We start from the raw sequence: 13,843 nt of genomic DNA, 5'->3' as shown, positions 1-13,843 counted from the left end.
TTCAGAGCATTTGTTCAGGATGGTCTCCAATGAAGAAGTTAAACAAGAATGCCTGACCCTTGCAAGGGGCTTTCTGCTATCTTATATTTCAGTGCAACATACACAGCTGGGTAAACACACATCTAACTAACGGTTTCCTGGCCAGGGAGGCTACTTTTCTTTTTCACAAAAAAAGAAAATCAGAAAAAGTGCCCGAATGACAATATTTGGAGTTCCCGTGAGTCTGCAGAATGCAAGGTTTTTGGTGGCCTGGAGAAGAAAGAGGTAATGGGTTCTGCCAGTAGTAAGGGCTGCATTTTTCTTCAGAGCCCCATCAGCTCACAGACCAGTGGAAAGAGTATGTGAGCCTCTTCTTCAAGTCTTTGATCTAATGAATCCTGGGATATCTACTGTTCATCGTTACAAGAACAGATTTGGGAGATGAAAAACGAAGCAGTGAAATACAGTCTGCAAGCTGACCATAACCCTCCCCTGCATGGTGTCCTCTCTGTCCATCTGACAGAGCATTACCATGGCAGTCTAGATTTACTGCTACGCTCCCTCCCTCAGCAGTCAGCAAAATCTCTCAGATCCTAGATTGTGTGTGATTAAAAATATCAGTTGGACCCACTGGCCACAGTCTGACTAGCTCCTGTATAAGCATTTCATTTGCTCTAGTTTGTGCTGGCTGCCTCAACCTTTTTTGTTGTGTTTGTTTTCAAAGTCATTGCTTTTTGGAGGCCCTTTCAACTGCCCTTTTCAACTCTCCCTCCATGCTGAGGCACTGTGCAATATTTAATGGTTGGCCACATCAGACTTTAACTACGTATTTCATCCTCTCTGTGGATGTGTACTGCATGATGTTCCCCAGACCCCGTTTTCTGCTAAAAGGTCACAGCCTGACTTTGAATCAAACCCTTGCTGCCTACTGACTTTGGCACATCTCCATTACTAACAAGCAATAAAGAGACTTTTTAATAGCATCCCCAGACTGCTCTTCGTGAACTATACACAAGCATTGAACTAGCAGGAGACTCCCTCCCGGATCTCTTCAAAGGCCGCAGAAAGGGTTGCACGAGAGTGGTGAATGCTGGAGCCGAAACCTTTGCCACAGATAGACTTTTGTCTGCACACCTAGCCCAGTACACATGTAGCTGGCATCCACTACTGCGTCCAATCAGCAGTCGAGCGGTCAGCCATGCAGGAGGCTCATTATTCCTCCCACCTACCTTCTCCTTCATCTTCTCAATCTTCTTGACGGAGCTCCGGCGCTGAGGCCTGTCCTCGTGCCGCAGCAAGTTGACACTGATGTCCCCAGACTTGTTGAACTGCTTTTCCTCCTGCTTTTCTGCTTCCTTCAGCTTGCTCTCAGCGCTGATGCTTTCCGCGTGGTACATGTGGTAGGTTTTCATCACCTGAAGAGACAGACAGTAATGAGTCTCCCACACTTTGTGTTAGTGTTTGTGCACAGTGCAGGCTGGAGAGCCCGAGAGACCATGGGCTGGATTCTCAGTTATGCTAAGGCTGTTTGATAACACTCCTTAAAGGGGACTGGGGTCAGCCACTGAGACTAACCCTTAAACAGAACATCTCCAGAGCCAGGACAGAACTCTACACCGTCCCTGCCCCTATCCCCCAGCGTTAGAGCATGGCCAGAGAGCACTGCACTCCAGCTTCTCTGCTGTTCAGAGCCACAAGGAAACAGGACATAGCTTACAGCAGCTCTGAGCTGCGGGCAGGCAGGCCCTTGCATGGCCCCAGGATATGGGGAGCACAAAGATAGCTTGATACCACCTTGGGCCCAACCCTCCTCTTCCCAAGTGTAGGAACCGAGTAATTGAGAACCAGGCTCAAATTCTCTAGCCATAGAAACAGGAGCAACTTGGGCAGAGGCAAACGTAACCCTCCACCACCCTGCCAATGTGCAGAGGTGCTGCATCAGAGTGAAACAGAGTTTGATCTCCAATGCCCATTCCAATTGGTGCCTTATCTGGCATCAAATACAATGGTGGATTTGACAACATGGACGCCCATCCCACTAGGAACTAGAGCGGCTCAGGTCGCGTGGTGTTTGCGTCCCCCAAGGGAAACATCTACAGCTGTTTCACTTCGACAATCACATTTTTAAAAATTAAAAGATCAGAGGGCACAGTGTGAGCATTTTAATAGTGTTAGCAAGAAAAACCTATCTGTTCCTCTTTCTTTATGCCTTCAGTCGCACTGTCCCTGCATCATCCGCTCCAGGACTCAGATGTTTTATTTTACGTGGCCTTGACAAGGCCAGAGATGCTGAATTTGTCTCTGCAGAGCAGAATTACATGTTAACGGTCTGGACACTGCTGTCAATGGGGCTGTGAAATACGGCTAATCACTAAGGGCCAGATTCTGGCTGTTATGCCACTGCTCTGCGCAGGGTGCCGTGTGGAACTACATGGCCCCAGGAGCAGCACTGGGGAAGATTTTGCCTCACGCCAGCACAATCTCTTCCTTTACGTGTGGGTGTGTGCTTCACCCCAGCCTTTACATTGCTCCCCTTGGGGCAGTGCTATGGAGCTATCCCCTTTCTCCTCACCAGCTTTTGAGTGGCCAGCTCCCTAGGTGGAACAGGAGCAAGGAGCCCCTGCCAGCCCCAGAGCGCAGGGGAGACAGACGGACAAACAGACCCACGCTGATGCCACTTTCTAAAGGTTTAAGGATTTTTCTGAAGCCCTCCTCAAAGGGCATTATTCAGAACCAGTCTGACCTCCCAGGGACCATGCACGGATGATGACATTTACCACAGTGAGCAAGCAGCTAACAGAACACTAGATACAAAGACCAAACTCATTCTGCCATGCTGATGGCTTTGAGAAGTAAGGTTTTCAAATGGGACTTAAAGGAGCTCTGAGCACCTCCTAACACAAGGATGGAGAGCAGACCCACAGCCCCCAGGTGCAAAGGCAAAGATCCGGACACCTCTCCCTTTCTGCACCTCAAACCCAATGCTGCAACGGCACCAAACCCTCCAAACTGAAGACAGACCAGCAAAGCTCTCCACCTGCGAAGCACGGAGTATTACAGTATGATCTTGGCAATAAAATATAGGATGCAACCAAACTATCAGAGAAGGGAATGCCAAGGGCTCAATTCTGGAAGGTGCAAAACCTCACATCCCATTGGCTTCAATGGAACTTGGGGTACATCGAAACTGCATCTTGGAGCCAGCCTCCCAGCCTGGGTCCACAGACTTGTGCTAAAGGGGCTCACGCCGGTGCATTAAAAATAGCCGTATAGACATTGCTTTGACGTTGCAGCTTGGGCTCTCAGGCCCAGCCCCACCCCACCCCCGACTTGAGCGCATGAGCACCACTCTGAGCTGCAATGTTGTCATAAACAGATAGTTAAGGGTTAATGTCTCTTTTACCTGTAAAGGGTTAACAAACAGGGAACCAAACACATGACCAGGGGACCAATCAGGAGACAAGATCCTTTCAAATCTCGGTGGAGGGAAGCCTTTGTTTGTGTTTTTTGGGTTTTGCTTTGTTCTCTCTGGGTCCTGAAAGGGACAGGACGTGCAACCAGGCTTCTTGCCAATCTCCCTGCTACAGTCTCTTATATATTCAGAATAGTGAGTAATTTAGTAAGAAAGGTGGTTATAGTCTTTTGATTGCTTCTTTATTTGCAAATATGTAATTTGCTGGAAGTATTTTAAATTGTATCTTGCTAGGGGGGAGGCTTCTTTCTAGTTTCTATAAGCTGACAGACCCTGTAACTTTTTACCATCTAAATTGCTGAGATAAACCTTTTACCTTTTTTTTTCTCTTTCTTTCTTTTTATTAAAAGTTTTGCTTTTAAGACCTGTCTGATTTTTCCCCCTTGTTGAGGCTTAAGGGAATTGAGTCTGTAGTTAACAGGGAGGGAGGGGAGAAGGGGGAATCCCTTTGTTTTAGATTCATGGAGCTTGAATCTGTATATCTCTCCAAGAGCCCAGGGAGGGAACACCTGGAGGGGAGGAGGGGGAAGGGAAATGGTTTATTCCCCTTTGTTGTGAGACTCAAGGAATTTGGGTCTTGGGGGTCCCCAAGGAAGGTTTTGGGGGAGACCAGAGTTTATCAGGCACTCTACTCTAAGTTCTGATTGGTGGCAGCACTACAGGATCTAAGCTGGTAATTAAGCTTAGGGGAATTCATGCTAGTACCCATATTTTGGACGCTAAGGTTCAGAATTGGGAATTATATTATGACAAATGTCTACACTACTGTTTTTAGTTCGCTAATGGGAGTCTCTGGACCCAGGCTGGCAGGCTCACTCCCACATGCAGTGTAGACATAACCTGATGGGCTCAGCTGCTCTCAGAAAAGCATTCAGCACCTAACAGGATCACATGTGACATGGGGAAACATTCCCACCATTAACACGAATTAAGCTTCCCCTTGACTCTGCATCGTCACACCCGTAGTTGGTAGACAGCCAGAGGACACCAGTCTGCAAGGGCTATCGGCACATGTAAGTCTAAAAGTAAGGGAGACCCTTGGTAAATCGGGTGCACTGGAGAGAGGCTGGATCGGAAAGAATGGAGGTGACAAGGGAATGGGTTTGTGTTGAGGAGTTTGTGAACCGCCGCTGGAAGATCATTCTGTATTAAATTCTACAGGCTGGTTAAAAGAAACTTTTCATTTTCAATTACATTCTACCCGACTTTTCCTGTAAGGTAAGGAGCCAGCAAGGGGATCTGTAACACGAATACACGTTTTTGCAGGCCAGCTCCTTTTTTCTCTGAATCTGTAAGCGGAGAGCTGGCTGCCTCTCAGCTACCCCCTCATGACCAGACGGAGCCCTCCCTTCACAGCCACATTCACCACTCTCCCGTCCAGTCCCTGCATTCTCTCCCTTTCCCCCTGTTAAGCTTTCCATAAAGCAGCTGGACTCAAGGTTTGAAATCCTAGCCCCACTGAAGTCAATGGCAAGACGATCATTGACTTCAATGAGGTCTGGACGTTGCCCAGGATATCTACCTCAGCAAAGATGTTGGCCACAATTTTTACTAGTGACTTGGGGTAGAGTTTGGACACAGAGGGCCTGGTTTTCAGAAAATCAGGTCCCTTTAAAGGCATCTCAAGCTAGGCACCTAAAATCACTAGGCATTTTGAAATCTAGGTCTTTGATCCTGCACTAATGTCTGCTTTTTGATGGTGTCCCCCTTTCTGGGCATTTATCCCTGTGTTTCCTTGAGGTTCTTGTCAGGCTGGGCAGTTCTTTAGCTCCCCGTGCTTTTAATCAGCCCAGGCGAACACAGGGCCAGATCCTCAGCTGATGTAAATTAATGTAGTGCAACTGACATCAACGGAGCCACACTGATTTATTCCAGCTTAGGAAATGGCCCACACTGCTCAAGTTGATCTACTAAATTTTTTGTGATAAGCATTTTTTTTTAGCATCCTTTGAACAAGGAAGTAGAGTGAAAGAGAAGGGAGAAAATGACAGAATGTAGCTCACCAGCCCTTGTCTGTGATTAAAGAGCCCTTTATAATTGTCTGACTCGGGGCTGGGGTTGGGAAGAGGAATCGTTGGGGGATACCAAACTACAGCCTGATATTCCTGCAGATTAGCACAGACAGTTTATCCCTGCCCATATCCCTTCACCCTTTAGGCAACGTTAAAGAAAATAAACTTACAAGGACTTTCTTTCTCAGTCACTGATTTTCCAGAGAGAAATGACCCTGTATCCCTGGCTAAAACTGGAGCGGAGGGACAGCTTTGGCCTAAAGCACACCTTGTTATATAACTGGCTCTTCAGATGGCTGCTGGAATCCAAACCAAACCCTAAGGGACATGTGCTAAATATGATCTTTCTGGCCTTTGAGATCTGCCATGGCTTTGGGCTTTGCTACCAGCACACTTCTGTGAGACTGCAGAGTAAACATGGCATTTGCTTTTCATTGGCAATGTACTGTTCTAGCTTCCTAACTGCACAAAGACATAACAGGGCATATTTCACTGCTCCATAACACACTAGTAACTAAATGGAGGCTATAGATCAGGGTAGATGGAGTGCCAAAGAACAGGCCTCCCTTCCCATGCAATATGGCTGAAGTTCCTCTAAGGGTGCTCCAAGAGGCTCAGGCTCTGGAGGGATAGGGAGGTGACAACTACCCCATGGCACTGTCTCCATCCCACAAGAACCCTGTGAGGATCCTTACAGCAAACTAGGGATGGTCTCTTGCATCACACTGGTTCCCCCATAGCAATATGCAACATCCGACCCATACCAATGGGAACTTGGGGCAACAATACTTGCCATTACCATGGGGACCATTGGAGGCAAGCCAGGAGGTAGTACAACTATATCACCTTATAGCTAGGGCCCTACCAAATTCACAATCAATTTTAGTCAACTTCACAGCCAGAGGATTTTAAAAATAATAAATTTCATGATTTCTGCTATTTAAATCTGAAATTTTACGATGTGGTAATTGCAGGGATCCTGACCCAAAGAGGAGTTGGCGGGGAGTTGTGGTACTGCTACCCTTATTTCTGCACTGCTGCTGGTGGCGGCGCTGCCTTCAGAGCTGGGAAGCTGGAGAGCAGTGGGAAGACCAGATTCCACGGTCCGTGACGCATTTTTCATGGCCATGAATTTATTAGGGCCCTACTTATAGCCTTCCATTCCCTTGCAGACCGGCCAGACAGAACAATCAGGTTCCATGAGTCTATGCTCTCAGAATCTTCTTGCCCCATAGACAGCAATAAACCACGTAAGTGGCAATTTGGCCCAACATAATTATTACAACAAAATAAATCAGCTTTCATGCTCTCCATAATGGCTATAGACACCTCTTTAAATGAGCCTTTTCTCCAAACCAAAGCCCCTTTTATATTCCCCGTCCAAGAAAACACCAACTCTTTGCAATACAAATCTATAACGTCAAAGGATAACAATCTTTTACGTGGGCAGAAAGAAGAGTACCTGGAGGAGGGTGCGGGGGAAAGAGAGCTTTTGTCTGAACAAGAGATAAGTCAAGTAATAATCAATTCCTGCTGGCAAACCGATCCTCCTGACTCAATTAAAAGCAAATATAGTTCAACCAAAATGATGTCCTCTGAACTGAGTTTTAACATGGGCAAAAGGTTGCTTTTAAATGTCAGCTGAGTTGTCAGCAGAGGCATAAAAATGTTTCCTACATTTTGAGGAAAACGATGGTCCTGGGATTCAGCCCCAGGCCTTGGAGTCAGGAGAACTCCCACTGTCAGTAAGATCAGCATTTCACCTCTACACTCAATTCCTAGCTCTGTCACTGACTCGCTGTGTGAGCTTGGGCAACTCCCAGCTTGCCTGTAACAAACCCACTACCTGAGTCAGGTACGCTGCTGACTGGGTTTTGAACAAAGCTGGGTCAAGTTATGTTTTTGGATGGAAGCTACAAGAAACCATTATTGCCGGGGAGGAAGGCGGGGGCAAAAGAGTGAATTGCAAGGAGTGTGCATCCACAGAAAGCAAAAGCAGAATAAAAAGGAAGTCTGCACAAGCCCCTGTGAAGAAAACACACAGCATTTTCCACAGCTGTGGCTGTCAAAAAGAACCTAGTGTTTTGCTTGGAAGAGGTTTGGCTGAAACATAAGATCTTTTTCCCAGCCAAGCATAAACATAGCCTCTAAATGAGCTTCAAATGCCTTATCCAGTCCCCCAGAAACATGCCATCTCTGATTTATAATTTAAGAAGAATGGAAAGAAAAGTGGAGGGCAGGTTTGAGTCCCATTTCTGCCCTGTCCTGGGTTATTTCACAAAGCCCATAACTTCCCATGTGTGTTTGCAACTGCAGTTTTCCTAAAAAAAGTCACAGAAAACAAACCAACCAGACACCTCCTATGCTACATACGCCAATGGGAAAGAAAGACTTGCTGGGCTTTCATACAACCCTTCCTCTGCCACCCTGCCCCCAACCCTGCTTCTTTTTGTCGAATACACAGAGGAAAAGCCGAATGGAATGGCTGCACTTCAGGCAATATCTGGCTATAACAAGAGTGGGCTCCCAGGCATTTCCAGAGACCCAAACAAGCACAACTGCATTTAGCTAATGTAACAAGAAGGTCTGACAGTGAAACCCTGGCCCAGTCAGCATTTTAAATATAACCAGCTTTTTGTCCCCAGGTTGTGAAGTGTTCATTGGACCTGGATACTGCCGTGCCCAAACAGCAACTTTCAGCATGACTATTTGTCACCTGTGTTGGAGCTTCTGTACCTACCATGGTGCTCAAGCATGGGCTTGATCCAAAGACTGCTGTGGTCAGCTAGACTCTATTGACTTGAATGGGCTTTAATTCAGGTCTCGCGTTTGTTGTGCAAAAAAGACTGATTTAAAAAGGAAAATGCCTTACCACAGAGCATCATAGAACATAAACCTACTCCCACCGCAGCCTCGTCACTTTACCCCCTTTTCACGGTCATGTTTGCTAATGATCATAACTATTTTGCTTAAACATCTTCTTTTCCCACCATGTTTTACTCCCACTTCAGCCTGGTGCGCAGACAGGATTGGAGGAGAACAGGGGCTACAGGACTGGAACTTCACGGCAGGATCAGCTCTGCTTATTGCGCTTTGCATATCATCTCCCACTCCTGAGCAGCAAGAATACAAATGATTGCTGGGAGAGTACACACAGCACAGTGCTTTCCAAATGAATGTTCCACGTCCAGTTTGTACCGCCTCTGAAAATCTCCAAAACAGCACAAAAGAATCATTTTTATACCATTTATTCTTTCCAAACTGAAGAAGTTTGTGTCACTGACACCACTGCCTTGGATAGTCTGCTGCGCCACTTAATACAGCTAGGAATGAACTGATTTTTAAAATTCCCAAGCCGAAAGGAACAACTATTTATTTTAAGTGCTCTCTTAATTCTGGAGGACGTCTACCCATAGCAATCTACTCCCCAGTCTGCAATCCTCTCACGCCTTCTGGACAGCACTTGGAACAAAGTCATGTTGTCCCTGTCTTGAGCTATTGTGTCATAAAGAAAAGCTGCCACAGCTGTGTCCCTGGGATCTTTTTGCAAATAAGTTAATTAGCTACAATGGAAGGAGGAAAATATGTTCATTAGTTATTTAACGACACAAGTTGCATTTTGCAATAGTAATATCATGTTCTAGATAAAGGCCACAGCCAAAATTACTAGTTATAAATGGCGCTGCTTGCTGCCTTTAGCCAGAGTGCTTTATGCTTCTAAATAGTTCCTGATTAAGGCTCTGATTCAGCAAAGCACTTAAACATATGCTAAGCACTCTGCTGAACAAAGATGGAGTTAAGCATGGGCTTAAGCGCTCTGCTGAATGAGGGCCAAAGGCCAAAATCCTGCTCCCAGTCGAGTCAATAACACAACTGTTACTGAGGTCAAAGGTGCAGCATCAGGCCCAATAGGGGACATACCTCTAGCCTAGGCTGGAATTTATCTCCATCCCACTCTAAGCTGGTGTTATTACCCTAATGTTATTTGAAGAACACATGAACTGTCCTGCTGCAATAGACCAAAAAAATCCATGCAGGCCAGTAACCTGTGTGAAAATAGCCAAAGCCAAATGCTACAGAGGAAGGGATAACCACCTGCACTGCACATAATTGCACGAGGACATTTCCCAACTGCAAATGGCAACCAGCTTTAATCTTAAGTACAAGGGCTGATGGCTCTTATAATTTTTCCACTAATTTAATATAGCTCTACATCTTATTCTAATTCATATCAGATATGCAATCAGTTTTTAAAATGATGTTTTTTCAATAATATCTTGCAGCAGTGAATTCCCCAGGTTAATTATACATCATGGTGCTTTGGCAATTTTCAGTACACTGCCTGTAACTGGGTGCTTGTTTGTGTACTATGTGAAGCAAACACTGTCACATGCAAAACAAGTAATTATATTGCACCTCTAGAAAACATTAGCTCTATTAAACAAGTTGAAACTTCACTTTGCAGCTATCTGTGACCTAAATTGATTTGGTGCAAGACTGTGTATGGATGCTCTTATTTCAGCATGAAATTTTGATGCAACTTAAGTCAATTTTTTTTTATTTTTATGGACTTATTTAAACGAATAGGGCACTCATTCCAAAATAAGGGTTTGTCTGTAGTATTGCTGGGACATGTACACTCCAGCTTGAGGAGACCTACCTTCCCTAGCTCTGACTGAGCTACTGCACTAAAAACAGAATGATAGTTGCTGTGGGAAGGGATGGCTGCCCAGAGTACAATCCCATCTGAGATCATAGGTATGTACTCAGGGCAGCTAGCCCCTCCCACCACTTGAGCCTCCACAGCTACATTTCTATTTTTAGCATAGTAACTTGCATGGGTATGTCTTAAGCTAGAATTGACACCTTCCATCTCTAGGGTACACATACCCTAAGAGTCGATACACACAGGTTTACATCAAAATAATGAAATGTGTGAATTAAAGCAGATTTAGTTATTTTGGCTCCAGCCTGTGGGTAGCAAAGCCCTGAGATGCAAGTTAAACAGTGCAAAAGTTGTTTAATTATATGTGCAGTTCCTTGATTCATTATAAGACATTGCCAAAGCCTGAGAATACGACAACACCATTTCAGTCATGGGTATGGTGGCAAGTCACAGAGCAACACTGCCATGTTGGATCATCCCACAAGAAAAATATGCTACAACACTGTAAACGATCACCCAAGGGATGACACAAGCCAGTTGCTTAACCAAGGTAATATGATTTGTACCCTGTATATTTGGGATAATCTCTTAAGACAACGGGCTGCCTAGTAAGGTTCAGTTCCTGAACCCGTTTCATTGTAATTTCTGTAAAGAGTATGCCTCTTCCAGGCCACGCATTTCTAACAGGCTAACACAGATAGTTGGCTGTCATTATAGGTAGATAAACTCAAAGCAACGTGGTTCTCATTCTCCATAGACTTCTGCCTTTTTATTCATTTAAGCACACCCAGGTCAAAATGTGGGAGCAGAAAAGCATCATGAGTGAAAACTCACTGAAGACATTGACAATTTTGCCACTGATTATGGGGCCAGGATTTTACTCCACATTTTTCTTACAGAGTTGCATTTATTTCAGACCCCGACAGACTTTTGAGACTTGGGGTATGTCTACACTACCCGCCGGATCGGCGGGTAGCAATCAGTTTATTGGAGATCTATCTAGACGCGATATATCGATCCCCGAACGCTCTTCTGTTGACTCTGGAACTCCATCAGAGCAAGCAGTGGTAGTGGAGTCGACAGGGGGAGCCGCAGCCATTGATCCCGTGCCGTGAGGACAGGAGGTAAGTCAAAATAAGATACTTCGACTTCAGCTACGCTATTCATGTAGCTGAAGTTGCACATCTTACATCGACCCCGCCCCCTAGTGTAGACCAGGCCTTAGACTGAATTCACGGTGTTGTGTCCTTCATTTGGTGTCTTTATACTACATCTAGGCTTTGAATAGATTGAGCCAAATGTCTGCTCCACCCTCAACTTGAATCTATCACACTGTTTCTGAAGTTAATCTTAATCTCCTACTGCCACTAATAGACCTTTGACATCCAGACATGAACTCACTCCCAGATCTGGCCCTTTTAATCCTTCCTGATCACCCACCCACATAGTAACCCACAGAGCAATTCAATCCTACAGCAGCCTGTGCAGAAACAGGCCTGTTAAATGAAGAAACTAGCTAGTCGTAGTTAGAGGTTTTAGCAGAAATTTCAAAGAAAAAAGTTCATGGTCTATTGTTTAGGCCAGTTTATCAACGTGACGGTACATCATGATTATCCATCCTGTTGGTAGGAATAAACCTGCCGTGGAGCAATTTATATCCAGGGAAAGGATAGGGTTGAGGGGCTCAGCTAGATTGTCTGACTTTTCCTAGGTAAAATGGATGCTCTATTGCTTCCCAGAATACATCACCAATCCTTAAACCTAAACAGAAATGAAAACCCAATTCCTGATGGCCAAGGATCAGGAGCAATACAAGGACTTCTACTGCCTCTCTCATGAAAGCCTACTTTGGGAGTAGTGGCTCAGGTAACAGGGTCATGGTTTCATTTAGAAGTAGGAAGATGAGATCTGTGAGGAAACTTTCATCGTTGAATAAAACCAGAAAGAACAGTACTTACAGGAGAAAAGTGATACCAAATATACCTGCTGAAGGCCAGATTTAATCATCGCCTTCCTCTGCAGCATGGGGCATGGGTCACTTGTTGGAGGATTCTCTGCACCTTGAGGCCTTTAAACCACAATTTGAGGACTTCAATAACTCAGACGTAGTTTATGGGTTTGTTTCAGGAGTGGGTGGGTGAGATTCTGTGGCCTGGATTGTGCAGAAGGTCAGACTAGATGACCATAATGATCCCTTCTGACCTTAAGTCTATGAATCTATGTGCGACATGGGCAGGCAGCAGAACTCACAGAAGAGCCAGATACAATGACACTTAAACAGTGCCAAGCCAGAGTGACTCCACTGAGCCATCAGAACCTAGCTCAAATTGTAGTCACTGATGACGTCTAAAAGTGACTACAGAAAACAGGAGTAAAGACAGCATCAGGAAAGTCCCAGCAGGCGTGAATGTTACAGCAATGGGTAAAGATCATATTGCATCTAACCCAAAGTAGCCTGAGGGGCCTCCACTCCACTTAACTGCAAGAATCAGATCATGTAATCTAGAATATGGTCTTAAATCCATGACTTTTAAAAGCTCTCCACTGTAGGATTAGGACATCTGGTAAGTTTTTCTCTGCCCTAGTTAAACCCAATTAAAAACCAAATATTTCCAACAACTAAAAAAACCTAAAAAGGCAGTAAGTGTAACAGGGATGGAGAGAGCCTCCAAAAGTAATCGTGTTTCACACTGTACGTAACCAATTACATTGACTCTGTTTCTGAATTAGGGAATCCTCACTACACAGCTAAAGAAGAGTAGGAAGAACACATTACTTACTGTGTATAGCTCATTGGTGACCTTCAAGAGTTCTTCATGCATCTGTAGACCAATTTCTTTACTCTAGGACAAAAAACATTGAAAGGTAAATTGAGATTCTGTTATGTTCACAATATTTACTTTTTCTTACAAAGGTCAGCACACTTGGCGGGGGGGGGGGGGAATAAATGAACAAGTTGTGCGACCTTGCATGGTTCTGCGCTTACATGACATAATATTTAATGGTTTTCAGCCCTGCTCGTCAGCAGATGAGCTCTGGATGCTTTTTGCTGTGCTGCTGTGGACAGGGGAAGGTGATGAACAGAAGGTTGGGGCTCAGATAATATGGTGATGGGCAACAGAAGATAGATATCAGAGAAGAGGGAAAGGATTAATGTTACAGCATCACAAACATGCTGTTAAAATTCAGGAAGATAGTGACTCTTAAAACTCACTGATCACGGGCATAATGGAAGAGGTGAGTTTTTGGGGTAGGCGGGTTAAATGGGGCTGGGTAGTGGTTCTGCAGATCGAAGCAGCGAGGGCGTTCCACACTGGAGGGATGCCAAATATCTGGGGTAGGGGAGTTCATCTGTTTTGTTGGGTTTTTTTTCAAAGCCGCAAATAAGGTCTGAAACATCGTGTAATGAGATGTATTTGTTCCAAACCCCTTCATCACTTGCGTCCAAGTGAATCCTGCTAATCCCTAGCAGATGCCTTCACACCCATCCCACAGAGAACAAAACATAGCAACTTATAAATGCCACTGCTATCTAGCTGCATTTTTCACATTACCTTCGTGCTTGCAGGGTTTTTCCCTTTCCTTTTCTCAGTTTACAGAGGAGCGGGTAGATTTTGGCAGCATAACAGGTTTCTGGCAATGCCTTTTTAAAATACATTATGCCTCCACCCAGATTTGCCCTCTGTTGCTTCCATTGCTTCCTAGACAAGATTT

General features: G+C 45.0%; 1 protein-coding gene across 4 annotated transcripts in view; it reads right to left on the bottom strand.

The window, feature by feature from the left end:
• SRGAP3 (SLIT-ROBO Rho GTPase activating protein 3) overlaps positions 1-13,843 on the bottom strand; it is a 263,835-nt gene that overhangs the window by 60,267 nt on the left and 189,725 nt on the right. For all 4 annotated transcript variants that reach the window (XM_030569715.1, XM_030569712.1, XM_030569713.1 and 1 more), the window contains exons 4-5: positions 12,910-12,972; positions 1,209-1,394 (exon numbers count right to left, since the gene is read on the bottom strand). In XM_030569715.1, coding sequence (XP_030425575.1) covers positions 1,209-1,394; positions 12,910-12,972 — 249 coding nt within the window. The remainder of the gene's footprint in view (positions 1-1,208; positions 1,395-12,909; positions 12,973-13,843) is intronic.

This window comes from Gopherus evgoodei, chromosome 7, assembly GCF_007399415.2.
Source record: "Gopherus evgoodei ecotype Sinaloan lineage chromosome 7, rGopEvg1_v1.p, whole genome shotgun sequence".
In the NCBI taxonomy this organism is placed as follows: domain Eukaryota; kingdom Metazoa; phylum Chordata; order Testudines; family Testudinidae; genus Gopherus; species Gopherus evgoodei.
This window is presented reverse-complemented; position numbering and strand designations above follow the sequence as displayed.